Below are 19,126 nucleotides of genomic sequence, written 5' to 3'. Positions count from 1 at the left end.
ATGTAATTGTGCAAATCTTCTGCACAGCGCTGGCCACCACATGGAATTTTTCTTATTCCATTTTTATCAAAATTGCACTATTACAGTCCAGGCTTCATGGAATTTCTCCCCATCTCTCTTCTCTGTTTATATAACCTTTCATGCCTACTGCATACTAGGTTCTTGATCCATGTTCACAAAATGAATGGGTAGACTACAGATACAGATGTTATAACGTCCTGTCAGTTTTACTCAAGTACCGAGAAAGATTCCCAAGAGACAGAAAAAGGAGAAAGCCATGTAGATGAGGAACAGGAACTGGAAGTAAAACCCACCAGCTTTGGTGGGAGTTTTGTGACATTCTATGCATATAGTAAACTCAGCTTAGCGCCTGGTCCAGTTCTCATGTCCTCCCTGTGCTCCGAGGGTACCTTCACTTAACAATCCAGGAATGCAGTGGTGGGTTTGAATAGGGCACACTCTGTGGTCCTTCAGGAGTGGTGCTTGAATTTCACTGCAGGCTCATGTAGTCAAAAGAACGCAGCACAGTGTTTCTATTTAAGATACTTGAACCGGGGTAAATTCCTAAACTCTCTGTGCTAGAACTAACAGTATTCTCTAAAGGACTTGTCCACTAATGGCTAACATTGATGGATGCCTACAGAATGCCAGGGACAACACCAGGAGTTTGAGGCTGTCCTGGTGGCTGTAAACCAAGCTGTTCAGGAGACTAGGATAGAAGGAAATCAAGTTCGAGGCCTGCCTGTACTACACAATGAGACATCATCATAAACAAACAAACAAACAAACATACATACAAACAGTAGAAAAAGGTCTACAGATATTCAATAATAGAGTCCCTGCCTAGTATGTTCAGGGCCCTAGCGTTATTCGATAACAAACAAATAGAAAGAAATAAGGAGGGGATAAAGAAGAGAAAAAAATAGAGTTTTATATGAATGACTTTAAAAAAAAATCCATAGCTGTAATTAGTGGGATGGTCTCCGTCATGAAGATGAGGAATCTGTGCCACCTCAGATGGGCTCAGTGGCCTGATGGAGACCCTCACAGCTTTAAGCAAATATGAAGGAGCTGGGGAGGTGGGGTTTCTGCCAACATGAGCATGTGTTATCTGTCTTTTTTTTTTTTTAGGAGAGAATTGCCAAAAGCCATGGTTCCCAGTGTGGGTTCTGTACCCCTGGTATTGTCATGAGTATGTACACACTGCTCCGAAACAAGCCTGAGCCTACTGTCGAGGAGATCGAGAATGCCTTCCAAGGTGTGGACCTTTAGGCGCAGCCCAGGGAGTGGGATGGCACATGGGTCCTGAACAGGTCAAGACAATGACAGTCAAGAATGGGCTGGGAATGCCAGGTGTTGCTCTTCTGAGAGCTCTGGCTATAAAACATGGTAGCCAAGATCTGCTGGGAAGTTCACCTTCTTCTGGTTGACCAGGTTGGTCCCTGCTTCCTGGGATGTCTAGATCCTACCCTTCATGGGGCAACCTTGTCCCAAGACAACCACTGACATTTGAGAAGCTGTCTAGAGCAGTGCTTGTCAACCTTCCTAATATTACGACCCTTGAGTACAGTTCCTCATGCTGTGGTGACTCTCTACTATTTACTATATATACTTTCATTACTATTTCAAAACTGTAAAGTTGCTACTGTTATGAATCATGATGTAAATGGATTTGGAGACAGACTGTTGCCAACGAGGTTGTGACCCACAGGTTGAGAGCTGTTGGCCTCGGATTCTTTCACTTGACTTCCATCAGAACAAGCTTGACCAGGGTGATTGCTGCTCAGGAGGAAGAGAGACTAGATGCTGAGTCATAGCAGATGCTCACTTCCCGATTCATCTCCTGTGACTGGATTATAGCTCTCTATCTAGGGAATTAAATCCAGAAAGTTTCCCACCCATTCAATATCTCAGCCGATTTTTGAGCCCTATGCTTTGTACTATCTGAAGTGTGAAGGACACAGGATAAAAGATAGGAGTCCCTTCCTCCAGAGACTCCCACTCTGAAGAGGGAGCATGACTGGTAATATAGTTTGAGAAGCTCAGTGAGAAGGTGATCAGACACTCTGAAAGGGTCAGGGTGGGCTTGCTCTAGGCATTGTGGGAAGGCACCGGGATGGGTGTTTTAGAGACAGAAATGTAAGCAGGAGCAGGGCCTCATAGGCAGCAGACATAGGAGGTCGAAGGTCAAGCACATGCAGCAAAGTCATAAGTCCTCATCCCCTGGAAGGGACGTTAACTTTACAGCTTTCCCCTTGGCCTGCAGGAAACCTCTGCCGCTGTACAGGCTATAGACCCATCCTCCAGGGATTCCGGACCTTTGCCAAGGTAAGTGGGGCCCTGGAGTGGGCACAGCCTGCCCCTAAATCAGGAAACTGCAAAAAGCACAACTGGGAGGATGCCAAGGACCTTAGGTCTATTGGGAGGAAGAATGAAGCAAGCCAGTGTAGTGAGCCCTCCTCCTAGGTAATATGTGCTAAGGCAAGCAGACGCTACCTTCTTATCCCTGGTGTGAAATTTCCTGCTGGCAAGGCCTGCAGCTCAGATTCTCTGGAAGATGTGCACTACCCAAGTGTTACCTTCCTACAATGCCTGGAGACTTGGCCACTTTCCTTGATGATTGGCAGGCTCTGCTTGCACAGGTACCGAATGTGGCATTTAACAGCATCCCTGCCTGGCTCAGCCTCATACCCCTCCTCCTTCCTTCTCTTAGCTGCTGTCACAGTTGGCACTCTGCTGGCCTCGTGGAGCTGATAATCAGATCTCCAGACAGTTTGTGAACCACTTCAGAGTTCATAAACCTCTAGTCTGAAGCCATAGCTCGGTGTGTGTTCACTGGTGGTGTAAACACAGACACACACACCCGCTATGTGGTGAGGGTAGAATGTTGGCCTCTCTGCTCTTGAATTATCCACTCCAGTTTTTACCTGACTCCTCAGCTGGGTTAAGAGGATTCTAACTTCAATCAAACTTTCTCATCATGGTTTGATTGCGGGTCTGCGGAGAGTTAGGCCGTGGAGTTCCTCACTAACCTTTAGGGCAAGCACATCAGGAGAAAGTGTTGGGTTTCTGTAACTCGGGAAGGCTGAGTGAAGGTGGTGATCCAGCAATCCGATCATGAAGTAGGAGCTATGCAATTAGGTAGAACTGATGGAAATGGTGGATCATGAGTCAAGGATTATAATAGCTACCGTGCAGTGTTTATAAAACTTAAGTTGGGAGGTCTATACGGTGGGAATCTATGCTGGGATTTGCAAACAAGGCTTTCCCATGAAGCAACGTGTCTTGACTCATGCCAGATGCACTTACTGTTGAGTAAGGGAAATTCTTGTAGTAGACCAAGGAGACCTGGAGGGAGGAAGTGCAAGTCCGTTCAGGAATGCATTGTGGATGCCAGTATGAGTTGTCTTAACTTGGTTGTTAAGCACAAAAGAGAAAAGGTTATCCCTGGACTGATAGATACTGCTGTGATTTGATAGTTGGGGCCCAAAAGAGCTAGAAGAATCTTAAAGCTTTTCAATCTCTCTAAAGAAGATGATGTCCATCAATACTTTGCCAGAAAGCCCTTAAACAAAGAATGTAAGCCCAGAGCCAAAGTACAAAGATTCAGCAACTTGCTATTTCACGTGTCCTGAAACACAAATGTTGGTGTATTACTCTGAGGAAATAATGTAGTAGTTAGCAAAATGCGGAGGCTGTGGACTATGCTAAATGTTTGGTAAAGAGAATGAAGGAACTTAAACACACACATGCACATGCAAACACACACACACACACACACACACACACACACACACACATATCAGGAATAGATTGCTGAGAGATGTCAGCTCTCCTAGTTGAGAGCTTCTACTATATCTGAGTCCAGTAATAAATAAGACTTTGAGAGGAGCAAACACATGATCAGAGTTTGAAAAAAAAAATCAAGTACCACTCACAGAGCTTTTAGGGACAATACCTAGTACAATAGGCCTTCAACAAGTGACACTTTAAGTGATGGTGTTGACACCTGTCTTCTCTTATCTGACATATGCTCTTCATGAACTGCCCAGGCTTCTCTGAGAAGCAAGGATTGTTGATCTTGTCTCGTGCACACATCTTAGGGTCCTGCTTAAAGATATACAATCTAGCCCCGAGAGTGCTTCAAAAGAGACCAATGTCAGCAGCTCTCCTCTCCTCCGGGTCTCCTGGACTGAGTGCATGATCTCAATGTGGAGTACTCTATCCCTCTCAACCCAGTCCTTCCTGAGTTGAGAGGAGAGCTCTAAACAGCCTGAAGGCCTGGCACTGAGCAAGCATGTAGAAGTGCCTTCATGTTCCTTCCCTGGAGCCTCTGGGATTCTTATTTAGAGACTGTTTACTTTTGTCCCTGGATGTATCAAGCTTGGATTTCCTATTTTCTCATATACATCACATGGCTAATGAAGCTTGAGCAGATTCTGGTAGAGCTGGGCACATGGCTGACATAAAGAATGACTGTGTGTGTTTACCAGAGAGGAAGTGGAAGGATAAGCCATTAGAACAGGCGGAAGCAGGATTTCCATTTTCCACTATGGTGTGTGAGGGGTGCAGATGTTTTCAGTCCATGCAAAGCCAGACAACTGGAAGGTAACAACTCTACTCTGATTCTTTGTGGGGAGGGAAGTTAGAGGACCAGCTGCTGTTCCTCAGGTAGAAGATAGACAGCGAAGTCCAGACAATCACAGGCACAAGAAGGAATATATGAAAGGGAAGAGAAAATATTATAATTATAGTACAATCTCAAAAAAAATATTGAAAAGAGCAGAAACATATAGATGTTGTACCAGAGTTTCTTCTTCTCTTATCATATCATATCATATCATATCATATCATATCATATCATATCATATCATATCATATCATATCATATGTCTACCAAACTAGGAAGAAGATAAATTTTCAACTTCAGACTCCTCCAACCACCTTGACTCATCTAAGGAAGGAATAGACTCCAGAAAGGTCCTTGTGACATTCATAGTATAGGGGCAGACTCACATATTGACAGAAGTCCTTTTATTCAGTACAGGTATACTGACAGAGGTCTTTTAATTCAGTACAACATATCTTCTCTCCAGTAAAAATAAACATCACAATACATACACAGGGCAAACACAATTTGAAGAGAATGAACATACAACAGGATTGGAGTTGATACGACAGAGGTGTTAGAATGATAGAATCACGACTTTATAAAAATAATATAATTGCTAAAGGTCTTAATGGAAAAAATAGACATGCAGTAATAGATAGGTAATGAAACACTAGCATCAAAGCCACTATAACAGAATGAAGAATGACCTTGCTGGGCTTATTTGTGGCGTTAATGTTCAGGAAAGCAGTTCTGAGACTGAGGATATGAAAATGCAGACTCCTAGAGCCAACGGGCAAAGAGAAGAGATGAGAAGGAGATTATAAACCAGGAGACCAAGAACTATGGAACCACAGGAGTGTAACATGCATGTGAGGGGGAAGCCAGAAGAAGAGGAAAACAAGAGGCAGGAGTAATATTTCAACAATATGAATGAGGATTTCCTCAAATGGATTTTTGAGTCCAAACCACATAACTAGGAATTTCAGAGGACACCAAGGTGGACCAGTGTCAAAAAGAACAAAATAAAACACCAAGAACTGAACTAAGTGAAACGAAATCAACAGAACCCTGATCCCGACAACATGTAATTAAGTCAAGCTACAGAAAATAAGAAACAGTCCACCAAAGAATCCAGAACTACAGCTGATCTACACACAGCTAAAGTTCATGTTCCCCTTATAAGCAACTGAGGAACGAAGAGGAGAATGGAGCCATATACTGAAATCGCCAAAGGAGGGGAAATTCCACCGAGATAAATTCTCTACACATCTGTAATCCCAGTGCTTGGGAAGCAGAGTCAGGAGGATTTCCCTAAGCTTAAAGCCAGGCTGAAGTCAGGCTGCATTCAAGGCCACTGAATGGATCAATAAAAGAACCGATGCTTTAAGAAGACACAGTGTTTTCTTAAAAGCACATGTGGGGCTTTATTAAGCAAGACAACTCATAAGAAAATGGGGCTTTGTGAATGTAGATGATCCCTGTCTAGTGCAGGCTACATCCAGGCATTCCTGCTGTGAGCTCATGGGTCCAAAAGCCACAGTACAAATACACAGAGGCTCTTAACATGTATGCAAGTATGAGCAGAGCACTGGGAAAAGATATTCCAAGATAAAGTTTAAAAAATGTGTTAGCTGAATACACTTGAAAATTACAGAACTGAAAAGACAGAGGGTTTTTTTAAATTTTTTTATTGGATATTTTCTTTACTTATATTTCAAATGTTATCACCTTTCCTGGTTTCCCCTCCAAAAGACACCCTTTCCCTATCTCCTCCTCCTTCCCCCTGCTCACCAACCCACCCACTCCTGCTTCCTGGCCCTGGTATTCCTCCACACTGGGGCATAGAGTCTTCATAGGACAAAGAGCCTCTCCTCCCATTGATGTCCGATTAGGCCATCTTCTGCTGCATATGCAGCTGGAGCCATGAGTCTCACCATGTGTGAGGTAACCCAATCACAAAAGAACACACATGATATGCACTCACCGATAAGTGGATATTAGCCCAGGAGTCAAGAAGCTTGGAATACCCAAGATACAATTCACAAACCACATGAAACTCAAGAATAAGGAAGACCATTGTGTGAATACTTCTATCCATCTTAGAAGGGGGAAACAAAACACCCATGGATGGAGTTACAGAGACAAAGTGTAGAGCAGAGACTGAAGAAATGACCATCTAGAGACTGCCCCACCTGGGGATACATCCATTTACAATCACCACACCCAGACACTGTTGACAAGAGCCTGCTGACAGAAGCCTGATAAAGCTGTCTCCTGAGAGGCTCTGCCAGTGCCTCACAAATACAGAGGTGGATGCTCGCAGCCAACCATTGGACTGACCATAGGGTCCCCAGTGAAGGAGCTGGAAAAAGGACCCAAGGAGCTGGGGGGGTTTGCAGTCCCACAGGAGGAACAACAATATGAGCTAGCCAGTACCCCCACAACTCCTAAGGACTAAACCACCAACCAAAGAGCACACATGGTGGGACTCAAAATGGAGGGTTTTAATGTTTAATATTTTATCACTATTCTATCAGAAATGGCCATATCTTGCAAATAGAAAACAAAAATAGGAAAGACACAGGTGAATTCAACAGAACCATCAATTTAGCTGCACGTTACTAGAGTTACTAGAGTTTCTATACCACCATAGCTAGAAATGAGAGAAAGGACACTTTCCTTATGGAACATTCACCAAGATAGATCACATTCTGAACTATAGCACAAATAAAAAATAATAGCAATTATACAATGTCTGTTTGGGGACTAGACTGTGGTTAAACTAGAACCAACAACAGAAAGAGAGCTGGAAAATATAAAAAAGGCTTTCTGTGAGGAGGAGCAACAAACAACACACGGGCAAAGAAGAAATCCCCGAGTAAATTTAAAAATATTTTGGAACTGGGTAAAATTGAAAATATAATAAAATTGAAAATTGCTTAGAGGGAAATTTATATCAGAGAATGTAAATACTGGGAGAAAACAATCTAAAAATCAATAATATAGGCTCACACCTTAGGTGAATAAAAGAGAGCAAATTAAATCTAAAAGAAGCAGAAGAAACCATATTTAGAGCAGAAATTGATGAAATTGAAACCAGGAATTCCATAGAGAAAAATCAACAAAACAAAACCTAGTTCTTAAAAAATATATATATATATATATATAAATCAATGAAAGCAATAAGCTTTGAGCCAGGCGAGCTAAGGGACAAATACAGACTATGCATATCAAAATGAAGGAAAGGTGGTGACTACGGAAAAATAAACATTAAATGGATAATAATGGAGACGTAGGAAGAATCTCTAGACTATTCCTGTCCTGGATGCTTCCTGGAAAGGAGGGTCGTGTGTAACCTTTTGCCTTCAGCACCCGGAATTCCAGAAGAGGAACACCCCAGTCTCGGCCTTCATGACCCTAGCAACATGACCTCAGCTTCTATAGTTTCTCTTAGTCTTTGTTCAATGCTGTTGGGTCTGCCGGTTGTTGGAGCAGTGGAAGGTGGAGATGCAACCACTCTAATTACGGACACTTACACATTACAAAAAAACAAAAACAAAAACAAAAACAAAAACCCCAAAACACCAGGGTTGGCTTTTAAGGCTTTTCTGAATCAGTCTTCACCTTAACCTAAACTCCTTTGTAAACATTAAGTCCGAATCTGAGGTCTGATCGCTAAGTTCCCAATAAACAGTAAATAGGATGACTCAGTAAAGGTTGTTCCCTAGAAAATGAAAATAATTTTCATTAAATGGAAACAACGTTTTCTTCAGAACAAATAATGTACTAATAATATAGCCCTTTCCTTGTCAGGAAAGTGGAATGAGTTACTTTTGAAGGTGTTATTTCACAGTTTCACAGTTTCTCCAACAGAACTGGTCATGTTCAGCCACACCCTCACTGATCTCTCTGCAGGATTTCTCTGTTTCTTATGAACAGTGTTGCACTCTCCACTGGAAGCAATTGTCCTTGCACTTCTCTGCTTCATTTTGTTCAGTTTAAAACATTTAAAAACTTATCTTGCAATATTTTTCTTTTGATGCCTCATCGTTATCTACATACACATTAAGGCACTTTAAGTTTTGTTTTGGGGGTGGGTTTTTGAGACAGGATCTCTCTGTGTAGCTCTGGTTGTCCAAGTACTCACTATATAGACCAGGCTGTCCTTAAACTCACAGAGATCTGTCTGGCTTTGCCTCTGAGTGCTGAGATTAAAACATGCACCATCACTGACAACTTCCAGATAGAGGGTTTTTATGTCTTCTTAACTGGGCTATTGTACCTATGACCTCATGCTTGGCTTCTGACTTATAGTGAGTCTCCTGCCTCTGCTTCGTAAGCACCAAGGTCACATGTGTGCATTATTGTTCTCCTTTTTTCTGTTTAGCTTTCAAATATGAGTCTTACAGAATTCTAAGTTGGTAGAATTTTCTCTTGGTGTTTTGAGTATTTTGGCCAGTTTTCTTCTTGCTTGCCTTGTAAAACAGAGAGCATGGGAAGGTGTGGATAGAAAAGTCAGTCTCCAGAGACTCTGAGTGACACCATTACATATCACAATAATTTAGGGCATAAATATACCAATGAATTATCAAAGAAAATGATCCAAGTAGTAATATGTTGCAATACTGGTTGTCGGGACAAAGTTGCTTATATAATGTATGTCCTTCCTCAAGAAGGCCAGGTAAAATATTTGCAAATTCTTCTTGCTTCCAGAAAGTCTGAGAATGCAACCTCATTACTCTTTCTCCAAGAGGAAAGCTGAAAAGAGATATTAAGGGCTCATTCTCCCTGTCCAATATGCTCTTCCCATAGAGAAGGGCACGATGGGAGAGGGTGTTTTCATGTGTAATAGACAGAACAGGTCTGGTATACGGAACACAGATGAGGTGCCAGAGGGCTCTGCATACAGAGCTCCACGGGGTATGAACTAGCAAGGGTTTCTCTTTCTCATGCTTACATGTTCTCAAAGGCCACACCTTCAACCTCCAAGGCCTTCTAAGAGCCTTTTCAGATGCAGGTAGAGGGTGGCGGCTCCACTTTTGGAGATTTCAGAATCTCTCCTGATTCACACACAGAAGGGCAGCCTGCCCCCAGCTTACTCCATGATGACCCGATACCCTAGAAAACTTAGTCTCCCACATTTGTTTCTTAGCATTAACTTCATGATTTTGGAGTGTCTCCTGCCTTCTTGAGTTGAATCTGTCAGGGAAACACATATTTGCCCCACCACATGCTGCCTTAGTTGAGCTTAGTTGAGCTCATTTGTGCTTGGTCACAACCCTCCTAAGAGGTCTGAGCAAGCACTTCCCCATAAGTTAGGGGTGACCCATCTTCTTTCTCAGGAACACAGCCACAGTGAGGAGTGGAGTGTGTAGCTTTCTGTGGGAAATGCATAGTCAGTAGTAGAGGCCATTTGGGCACACTGGCTGTGGCTGCATCTTTGAGATCCGTGCCGATGTAGGGCATCCATGACAGACCCCAGCTTCAGACTCCCAGCCAAGCTTTATAAATCTCAGCTGGTCTAAAAGTTAGCACCTCTCAAGTCTTGTAAGAAGTGATAAGAATTTTTCTCTTAGCGGCTTCTTAAGGAAACAACAGTGACGAAGGAAAGCAGGTAGAAACATACATCGTAATAAAGTAGAGCCTAGCTTTTGTGGAGACATTCTCTTGAAAAATCAGATTTCCCTGTTGCCCCAAAGACTTCCTTAACCCACTTCAGTGAAGTCAGCACACAGCAGGGACTCTCTGAGCGGAGACAGACCGGATAGGATAGGCAGTGCTTCTCCCATTGATGCAGGCTGGGGTTAGCAGATCTGGGCCTCAGTAGACAAAAGTAATGGACTTTTCTTAGGTTCTATGAGAATGGAAATAGCCTTACGTGAATGTGTGTCACTTTCTCAGGATGGTGGGTGCTGTGGAGGAAGTGGAAACAACCCAAACTGCTGCATGAGCCAAACAAAGGACCAGACGGTAATGGGGGTTTCTGCTTCTGGAAGCCTGGTGGGGCAGTCTCAGGCCTAGGACGGGTGATGGGGGTTACTACACTCTTCCCATGTCCCCAGAAGTGGTGGTGGAGAAAGGATCAATGAGATGTGGTGATGCTCAGATGATGAAGATGCTCATCACCTCTGGCTTCTCTGGCAGAGAAGCCTCGTTTCTTCTCCCAGGACCAGACAGCCTGGGAAAGAGCTCACCCAAAGGAAGAGCTGGGTCAGTCAGCCCTGGCATCTGATTCTTATTGTTTCCTTTCCTTACAGATTGCTCCCTCATCTTCTTTATTCAACCCGGAGGATTTCAAACCTTTAGATCCCACCCAAGAGCCCATCTTTCCCCCAGAGTTGCTGGTAGGTAATAGTGGGGAGAAGTCTAGCCAAATATCTGTTCCATGAGCCACTGAGTTCTATTTTTGTATTTATAGCTGCTGAGAACTTGGCACGTTTTCATCTTAGATTTTGGTATTGCATTTAAATTTAGTTCTTCTTTTTCCTGCCATTCCTAGGAGGTAAAGCCCTTCTATCCCATGGTCCCTTGCTTCTTCTTACCAGTGTCATACATACATTTACAGATTCTATGTCCAGGTTGATGGACTTTAAGCCCCACAGGAATAGAGATTGGTTTTTATAGTACTACACTATGTAGCCACTGTGTATCAGTTTGGACCTCCTGGCAAGTCTACGCGTAAGCCCATCAACCCACCTCTTTCCCTCTCCACAGATAGCTTGCTTCTTTAGAGGAACCATAAAACAGAACCATGTTCAAAGGACATCAGCATGGCTTGAGGTTCTATCTTAGAGACACAACCTCATGCCTACTTTATCATTTTCACTTGTGTTTGTTGCAAGGAAAGATTCAAGCCTCCTCCAGTGTTTCTCTAGTTCATGCTTCTTGGGGATGTAGGCTCCCGAACCTTGCCTCAAAAAGTTCAACAGGTCAGAGAATAGATTATCAGTGTCCCTGGTATATCATCCTCTGGACTGTGAACCCTTGAAGACACCATCAGTTTGAAATCTGGGATTTCTTTTACCACCCAGTATCATCCACATCTATTAGATTCAGTCCTCTCCTCTACATGATCTTTGCTTTCTGGATGTCTGTCTTCCTGACTTCTAACCTTTCCCACTCTCTGTCCTCTGTGCCTCCTGGTGATTTCTAGTTTGGGTTCCTCATAGCAGGTGGCTTTTGGCAGGTTCCATAGCCTTCTTGATCTTCAGCCTTAACAGTGATGGTCAGAGAGCATCTCTTACCAAGCTCCTCTCAAGAGTGCTATGGTGTACTGAACAGGGAACAGAGTGCCTTACTGAATGTGGTTTTCCCCTCACTTTTGCCCATGGCATGTGCAGCTCTTCCTTCTGAGTTCAGTTTTACACAAGTCAGTAAACAGGTTGACCCCCTTGCAGACTTAATTCCTTGGGTGAATGGTGGTAGGGAGGAGACACATGGTAAGCTAACTACACTTCCCAGAGGCTGAAAGACACTCCCCGGAAGACGTTGCGTTTTGAAGGGGAACGTGTGACCTGGATCCAGGTTTCAACCATGGAGGAACTGCTTGACCTCAAAGCCCAGCACCCTGATGCCAAGCTGGTGGTGGGAAACACAGAGATAGGTAAGATTCCATGGAGACCTTTGGGCATTGCTGGGCTCTTTCTGTCCCTCTTCTCTCTCCCTGAGCTTTCTCCTCTGCGCTATACTCATTCCTTTATTGGGTATTTGGGTACTAAGAGGAACACAATGATCTCAGTGCACATGGACTCCCGAGACATCGGCTTTGGAGTCAGGGAGGCCTGGTTCAATCCCTGCCCGAGCATCCTGAGAGAGGTTCCTTGTTTTCCAGTACTGTGATTGACACACCATGCCTGGCGAGCTAAAGCAGCTTCTAGGAGCTCAACTCCTTAGATTCCAGTTGGAACCCCAGCCCAGAGAGGAGAATCTGGTTTGGATCAGTGATAGAGCACAGTACTGGCCCTGCCCTCAGAAGTACACTGTGGTACAGAGGCCTTCATCTATAGCATTGTGACACACTGTGTTTAAGGTGTGAGACATGCTGCTGTGGCGTGACTTTAAAGTCTGTGGCTCAGTAGCATTCATGGTGGTTGGTGTGCTTGTTGTCAACATGACTGTGGCCCTCGGGTCTTTTGTCTATATAACCAGAGCCTTAGGGACCAAGGGTAGCATAGCTAGAAGAACCTTTGGAGGTGCTTTGACCCTGGATATGTTCCTCTCTGTGAGTCTGATAGCACTGTGGGGTTATAATAAGATCTTATGAACTATACAAAACTGCCTTCATCTGCTCCCCTCCCTCCTGATACACACACCATGCAAAGTAAACACCTACCTACCTACAGTCAGGGCAGGATGTGAAAGAGTAAGTGTAGGAAAAAGCCTTACTAAGATGGAATTCACTGTACCAGTCTGGATCTTGCCTTGGGAATGGACTCCTCAAGTGGGTTGCTCTTTGAAGCCTTAAGCCATACCAAGATGGAGAGTCTGGTATTTCTGTTTCAACTTTCCCTATCTGCAACACTATTGGGTAGACTGAGAGAGTGCATCATCTGGGTCTGTGGGACCCCAGAATCAGTGTCAGCGTCAGCATCAGCATCAGCAGAGGCTTCTAACTTGATTAGCTGGGTGGAGACAGAAACTGGACAAAGATGCAGCCCTGTAAGGATTCCTCACTTTGAGGAACCCAGACAGTGATACTGGAGGTTAGAAGATAGGTTTGAAGTTTTATATCTCATTTTCTTCTCTTGCTTGAGTTTAAGGATTTGATGTTTTTGCTATTATATCCTAACACTTGTGGCTAGTGCGATAGTTTAGTGGGGAAAAGATGGGCCTGATGACCTGAGTTCTATCTCCAGGACCTATGGTGGACAGAGAGAACCAACCTCTGGAAGTCGCCCTCTGATACTACGCTCACATCATGGCATGCACACGCTTCTACTGTGCACGTGCACACATACACATACATGATCTTATGTTTTAAGTTGGACATTTCCATACCCAGGTTTCACATCTACAAACAGAAATCTACAGCCCCAGTACAGGGCTATTAGGAATATTAAGTAAGTTAAAATGTAAAGTGTTTGTTTAGAAGAATTTCAGACATTCCTTAATGTCTTGTGATTTCTAACATCACTATTGCCACCACACAATACTCATGCATTGCACTGCAGTGACTCTGAGTGCACTTTTTTTTTTTACTTGCTTTTGACGGAGAAAGACAGAGATTATGACTGGCCTGATTTCTCCTCATCTGTCCTGTTTCCTAATCCAGAGCCCCCCCCCCATCCGCCATACTCAGTGTGATGCTCAACAAGCCGCACACCCCATGAGTGATGTGGGGAAACCACTAAAGTCTCTAACCCAAGTTTCTTATTTCCCAAAGGCATTGAAATGAAATTTAAAAATATGCTATTTCCTCTGATCATCTGCCCAGCCTGGATCCTTGAACTGACCTCAGTGGCACATGGGCCTGAGGGTAAGGCTGCCATCCACTTCCCCTGGTGCCCACTTGGTACAGAGCATGGGTGATTTGGGAAGGAGATAGCCTTCATGGCCTTTCTTCCATGGAGCATACAAGATCATCTCTTGCAGGAGGTTGTGAGAATCTTGGTGTTGGCTGGTCCTGATGGCGCATTGAATCACGTGACAATGGAACTAGAGAGATGGAGATGATAATGTTTGTGTGCCCCGCCCCCTTTTAAGCCAGAACTTCTTTTCCTGAGGTTTTGATTTTTGCTGAGTTGAGAATTACTGGATTATAGGAATATGTGTTGAACATGAACTCCAGAGGTATAGACATCGTCCCAGCTCATGTCGAGCATTAGTTTTAAGTAGCTTCCCTAGACCTTATAATGATGAAAGAGTCTTGCTTCAGCCTGGCTCTGTTTTACAGGCACAGCCTATGTAAAGTCTTTCCAGGTAGGAGTGACTTTATTTCGGGCGTGTATCCACAGGAATCTCCTTTGGAGCCGCTTGCCCCCTTAGCTTGGTGGAAAGTGTCCTGGCGGACGCGATTGCTACACTTCCAGAGCAGAGGACAGAGGTGTTCAGAGGCGTGATGGAGCAGCTGCGCTGGTTTGCTGGCAAGCAGGTCAAGTCCGTGGCGGTGAGTCCTCAGGTTGGAGGCAAAGAGGAAGGATGCAAACCCAGGTTCGTGATAAGTCCCTGGGAAGTTTCATGAAGATGGCCTGTAGACAACCGAGAAACACTCACACTTCTCCCTCAAGGTTGGAGAGACAGTGTCCTATCTCCTTTCTCGTTAAGCCCAGGTTCTCAGAGTCTGAATGAGAGATATCTGAGAGAGAAGCCAGACTTGGGAGGGGACGGACCCCCTCAGAGGTTAGAGGAGAACCAGAAGTACAGAGCCCACTCAAGAGAGGGAAGGGTCCATTTGTTGACCATTATGTCAGCCTTCAGACTGACAAATACTTGTAGTTTGTAGAGAACAACATTTATATTCCTTGTTTCATTTGGGATTCACAGAGTTCTCGGTATTGGGAGACAAACTCTCTCTCCCATTCTGCTTTTGGAAATTTGCTATTAAGGTTAAAACGGAACAAAACAGCACATTTTCAACGCCCCTACCCTGTCCAAGAAGAATGGGCCGTTTCTGGTTTCAGACAGAGAAACACAAATGTAGAGACTGACACCTTGTTCTCAGTTCCCCTAAGCGTGCTTCTGAGAAGGTGTTTTGTTTTCAGCTCAAGCTGTCTTTCCTCTTCCGTTCAGTAACACAACAGTTACTGATTCTTGTCAAATTGTCAGGACGTTCAGATCCAAAAAGAGCCAACTATTCATCTAGAAGTTGTCCTCTTTTTTTTTTCCTTGATCTTTATCTTGGATTTCATTTTACTGACTCCTTACATCCCCTGTGATAATTCCCCTCAGTCCTTCCAGAAATAAAAGGTCAGGGGAGGGTAAGCGATTCACAAGAGCTACCCTCAGTTGATTGAGGGTATGAGTTGACACATGCGTACTTTTCAGAGCTGAGCCCATCCCCCAAGTGTTTTGACTTCGGGTTTGTGTGTTTCTGTGAGTGGCCATGTCTCCCTGGGCACTGCTGGGGAGTCAGGTCCTTGGGGTGCCTGCCCCCACAGTTGTCACCTTCTGCCCTGAATGCCCTGAGCAGCTCACTCATGCTCTGCTTGTCCTCACTAGTCCATTGGCGGGAACATCATCACCGCGAGCCCCATCTCTGACCTCAACCCTGTGCTCATGGCCAGTCGAGCCAAGCTGACCCTCGCATCTAGAGGTGAGCTGCCTGAGATGGAGATCCAAATAGAATGACCTGGGGGGGAGGAAAGTCTTATTGCATCGGTCCTTTTCTAGAGAAACAGAGCCCCAAATTCAGTGATTCCCAATGCTTTAAGGTCTGTGTTCACAGAAGTTGCAGGGAAATCAATCCAGATTGTGGGGTTGGGAGAGTTTTAAGCATTGTCTCACTTTTGGTTTCTTCTTTCTTTCCCCTCTTTATATCACTTTAGTTTCGCATAATTATCTTCCCTTACTCTTCTTACTCATGTCCCTTAAAGCTCCTTTATGTCCCCATCATGGGTCCCTTCCTAGTTTTCTAGCTTCTACCCACACTCACCCCTTTAAAGTACATATAGAAAACATTAGAAGCTGTGAGCTTCAGACGAGAGAGAAATTGTAGTATTTATCTTTCTGAGTCTGGACCACCTCACTCAATAGTATGTTTTCCAACTCTGTCCATTTTTTTTTTGGCAAATTTTATAATTTCATTTTTTCTTTTTGGCCAAATAGAATTGCATTTTCTCTGTGGGTCACAGTTTGTTAACCATTCATCTGTCGATGCATATCCAGGTTGACTCCTTTTCCTTGCTGTTGTGAATAGAGCAACATTAAACATTGGCATCTTGGGATGTTGGTTCCTTTGGGGTTTGGTCCGGAAGGGATAGTGCTGTGTTATATGGTAGTTTTATTCTTTTTGAAACCTCCACATTGATTTCTATAATCTTCTCATCTGCATGTGGCCATCATCTTGTCGGTATACAGGTACCAAGAGAACGGTCTGGATGGACCATACCTTCTTCCCTGGCTATAGAAGGACTCTGCTCAGTCCAGAGGAGATATTGGTGTCCATTGTGATCCCCTACAGCAGGAAGGTAAGACAGCAGAGGTTGCTCTAGGCTCTGCCCAAACTGTACCAGTGTTAGGTTCCAGATAAGGAGCCTAAAGACAGTCTCAGAACCACATCAACATCTTTCAACTTTAACATGGATCCATTCTCACTGGCTTTGCTCTTGATGATCCCGACCAAATTGCAGGGCATGGACTGTGGAACTCAATAGGAAGGCATGGGGGTCTAGGGTGACTTGTCTCACCTTTCTGAGCCCCCATGTACTCTCTATAAAGTTGGCACAGTATATCCTACCATACAGACTACAGGGAAGACTGAAGGATGAGCTCATGAGATGGTAGATGTATAAAGCCAATGGTGATTATCAACCAGCAGTTCAGTACAGTTCCAAGAACATCTCTGTTTGCTATTCCTGTTCCATGCCAGTGATATAATCTTCCCAAGGTGACCTGTCTTGGTCCTGCATGCAGAGTGAAGAGGCTGCCGTACGACACTCATATGCCAACCTTGGACTTGCTCTGGCCTTACCCTGCTGGATTTTGGCTTTATGAGCATCTTTTCTGATTCGTTTGGGCAGATGTGGCACCTTGGGTGGCTTGGACCAGTGTAGTCCTCCTCTCCACAGCCACCAGCTGAGAATACAGTCACGGCAGACATATTACAAAAGCTCCTGGAGGAGGCCAACGACGCAGCTGCCAGGATAACCACGGGTTACCGAAGCACATAGCCAGTGTTCACTCTTATGTATTTTGACCTCCTTAATGAGAATGCTAATTCAATCTGGGCAATTATGCCCCTGAGGCGGCCTCCTAATGATTTTCCAGATTGTGTTTATAGACTATTTTGAGCAAAGAGTCTCAGAATTTTGAATTTCACGAATCACTAATTCATTTTGTAATTGAGTGGGGAAAGGAGATAGGGGCGGGCTCAGCTTTCATGTTTTAGGTATGGTCTTTAACAAAAGCTATCATTTGATAAAAGGAAGGAGACTTTACGCTGTGAGCTAGACAGTTTTATTAAGAAAGGACACCATTCCCCTGACAGCTGGTGACACCCGTATGGCCCTGGGAGTAGCCCTTGGAACACTGCCTGCTTTCAAACAGTTCAAGCTCCAAGCAAGGTGCTGCAGACCACGTCAGTGCTAAGAACCATGTGTGGAGGAGGCCCTGTGGCTCCTTCAGAACAAAGGGCCTTTAGCAGTCATAAAAATATGCAGAGCCAGGTTGGCCACAACCCCGAGGATCAACACAACGCAGAAGGCAGATGTCACATGGCTCTTTCCTGGAAAGTGATTCATATCTTCCTCTCCATAGAGACAGACCTGGTTCAGCCCCAGGAGGGAAGCACGCTTCTAACACAAAGCAACAGTTGCTTCACAGAGGGACACAGGTTTACAGGAACCAGGATGTCTCAAGCTACAGTGTACTGGTGGGAGGGACACATTACACCATCTGGGGGATCCACGAGGCGAGGGTGTGTCACAGCCTATAACCACACCTCCTTATCCCAACTGGAGAGGCAGCGTGCAAGTTTTCATGGAAGTCTTTGGAGGGGCCATGGATTCTGATACTGGCATCAGAATGGGTCTCTGAGAGCTTTTGGGGAGGTATCTTTCTCCTTCCAGCTGTTTGCTCTGTAAAGATCACCTATCCCCAAATTGCCTGACTGGTAGGGGAAGTCTTGACCCTTTCCAGCTTGTAACCAGGAACTTCTAAAAATGGAGTCTAGGATATGTCTTGTCTTCACTCCCTGAGACTAGCTCCTCACTGATGTTTAAGGCAGTCCCATCCTTTCCTCTTCTTCTCCCGTCCATCTGGCCACAGACCTGTGTTTCATGCAGGCTATTTTCTTTTTCCTTAGGGTGAGTTTTTCTCAGCCTTCAAGCAGGCCTCCAGGAGAGAAGATGACATTGCCAAGGTGACCAGTGGCATGAGAGTCCTGTTCAAGCCAGGGACCACTGAAGTGCAGGAACTGTCCCTTTGCTTTGGAGGGATGGCTGACAGAACTGTCTCAGCCCTCAAGACCACTCCGAAGCAGCTGTCCAAGTAAGTAAGCATGGGCTGTAGCAGGCAGCTGGCTGCACTGACTCTGGTGTGTGACTATTGCTGCAGCTGCTTCTGCTACTTTTCTGTTATTGCTCCTTCCAGCAATGCTTCTAATACCTCGATCATGACTGCTGTCATTGCCTGGTCTCACAGCTGTGGCTATTCAGTTTGGCTAGCATCTCTGCCGTGGTAGTATCTCCCACTACTATTGCTGCTACTGCTGCTGGCCACTCTAGTTTCAACCTGTTACTGTGAACATGGCCATTGATAACCCTGCTTTTACAGGTTATCTTGTTAGCGTTACTGCTGCTACTGCTCTTACTACTGCCAGTGCAGCTAGCACCATTACAAGCTAAGCACTGTTAATGC

At 44.6% G+C, this 19,126-nt stretch overlaps 1 protein-coding gene and 1 pseudogene across 2 annotated transcripts in view; both read left to right on the top strand.

Annotated features, from left to right (window-relative positions):
* Xdh (xanthine dehydrogenase) overlaps positions 1 to 19,126 on the top strand; it is a 66,503-nt gene that overhangs the window by 13,268 nt on the left and 34,109 nt on the right. For both annotated transcript variants that reach the window (XR_003952104.1, NM_011723.3), the window contains exons 5-14: positions 1,132 to 1,258; positions 2,267 to 2,328; positions 10,514 to 10,582; positions 10,870 to 10,956; positions 12,074 to 12,215; positions 13,995 to 14,087; positions 14,566 to 14,717; positions 15,770 to 15,863; positions 16,628 to 16,737; positions 18,573 to 18,757. Coding sequence is in view for 1 of the 2 variants with exons in the window: in NM_011723.3 (NP_035853.2) it covers positions 1,132 to 1,258; positions 2,267 to 2,328; positions 10,514 to 10,582; positions 10,870 to 10,956; positions 12,074 to 12,215; positions 13,995 to 14,087; positions 14,566 to 14,717; positions 15,770 to 15,863; positions 16,628 to 16,737; positions 18,573 to 18,757 (1,121 nt within the window). In the remaining variant the exon portion in view is untranslated. The remainder of the gene's footprint in view (positions 1 to 1,131; positions 1,259 to 2,266; positions 2,329 to 10,513; positions 10,583 to 10,869; positions 10,957 to 12,073; positions 12,216 to 13,994; positions 14,088 to 14,565; positions 14,718 to 15,769; positions 15,864 to 16,627; positions 16,738 to 18,572; positions 18,758 to 19,126) is intronic.
* Gm18068 (predicted gene, 18068) lies at positions 3,232 to 3,875 on the top strand (annotated as a pseudogene).

This window comes from Mus musculus, chromosome 17, assembly GCF_000001635.26.
Source record: "Mus musculus strain C57BL/6J chromosome 17, GRCm38.p6 C57BL/6J".
Lineage (NCBI taxonomy): Eukaryota > Metazoa > Chordata > Mammalia > Rodentia > Muridae > Mus > Mus musculus.
The sequence above is the reverse complement of the archived record's forward strand: the minus strand, read 5'-3'. Positions and strand labels throughout refer to the sequence as shown.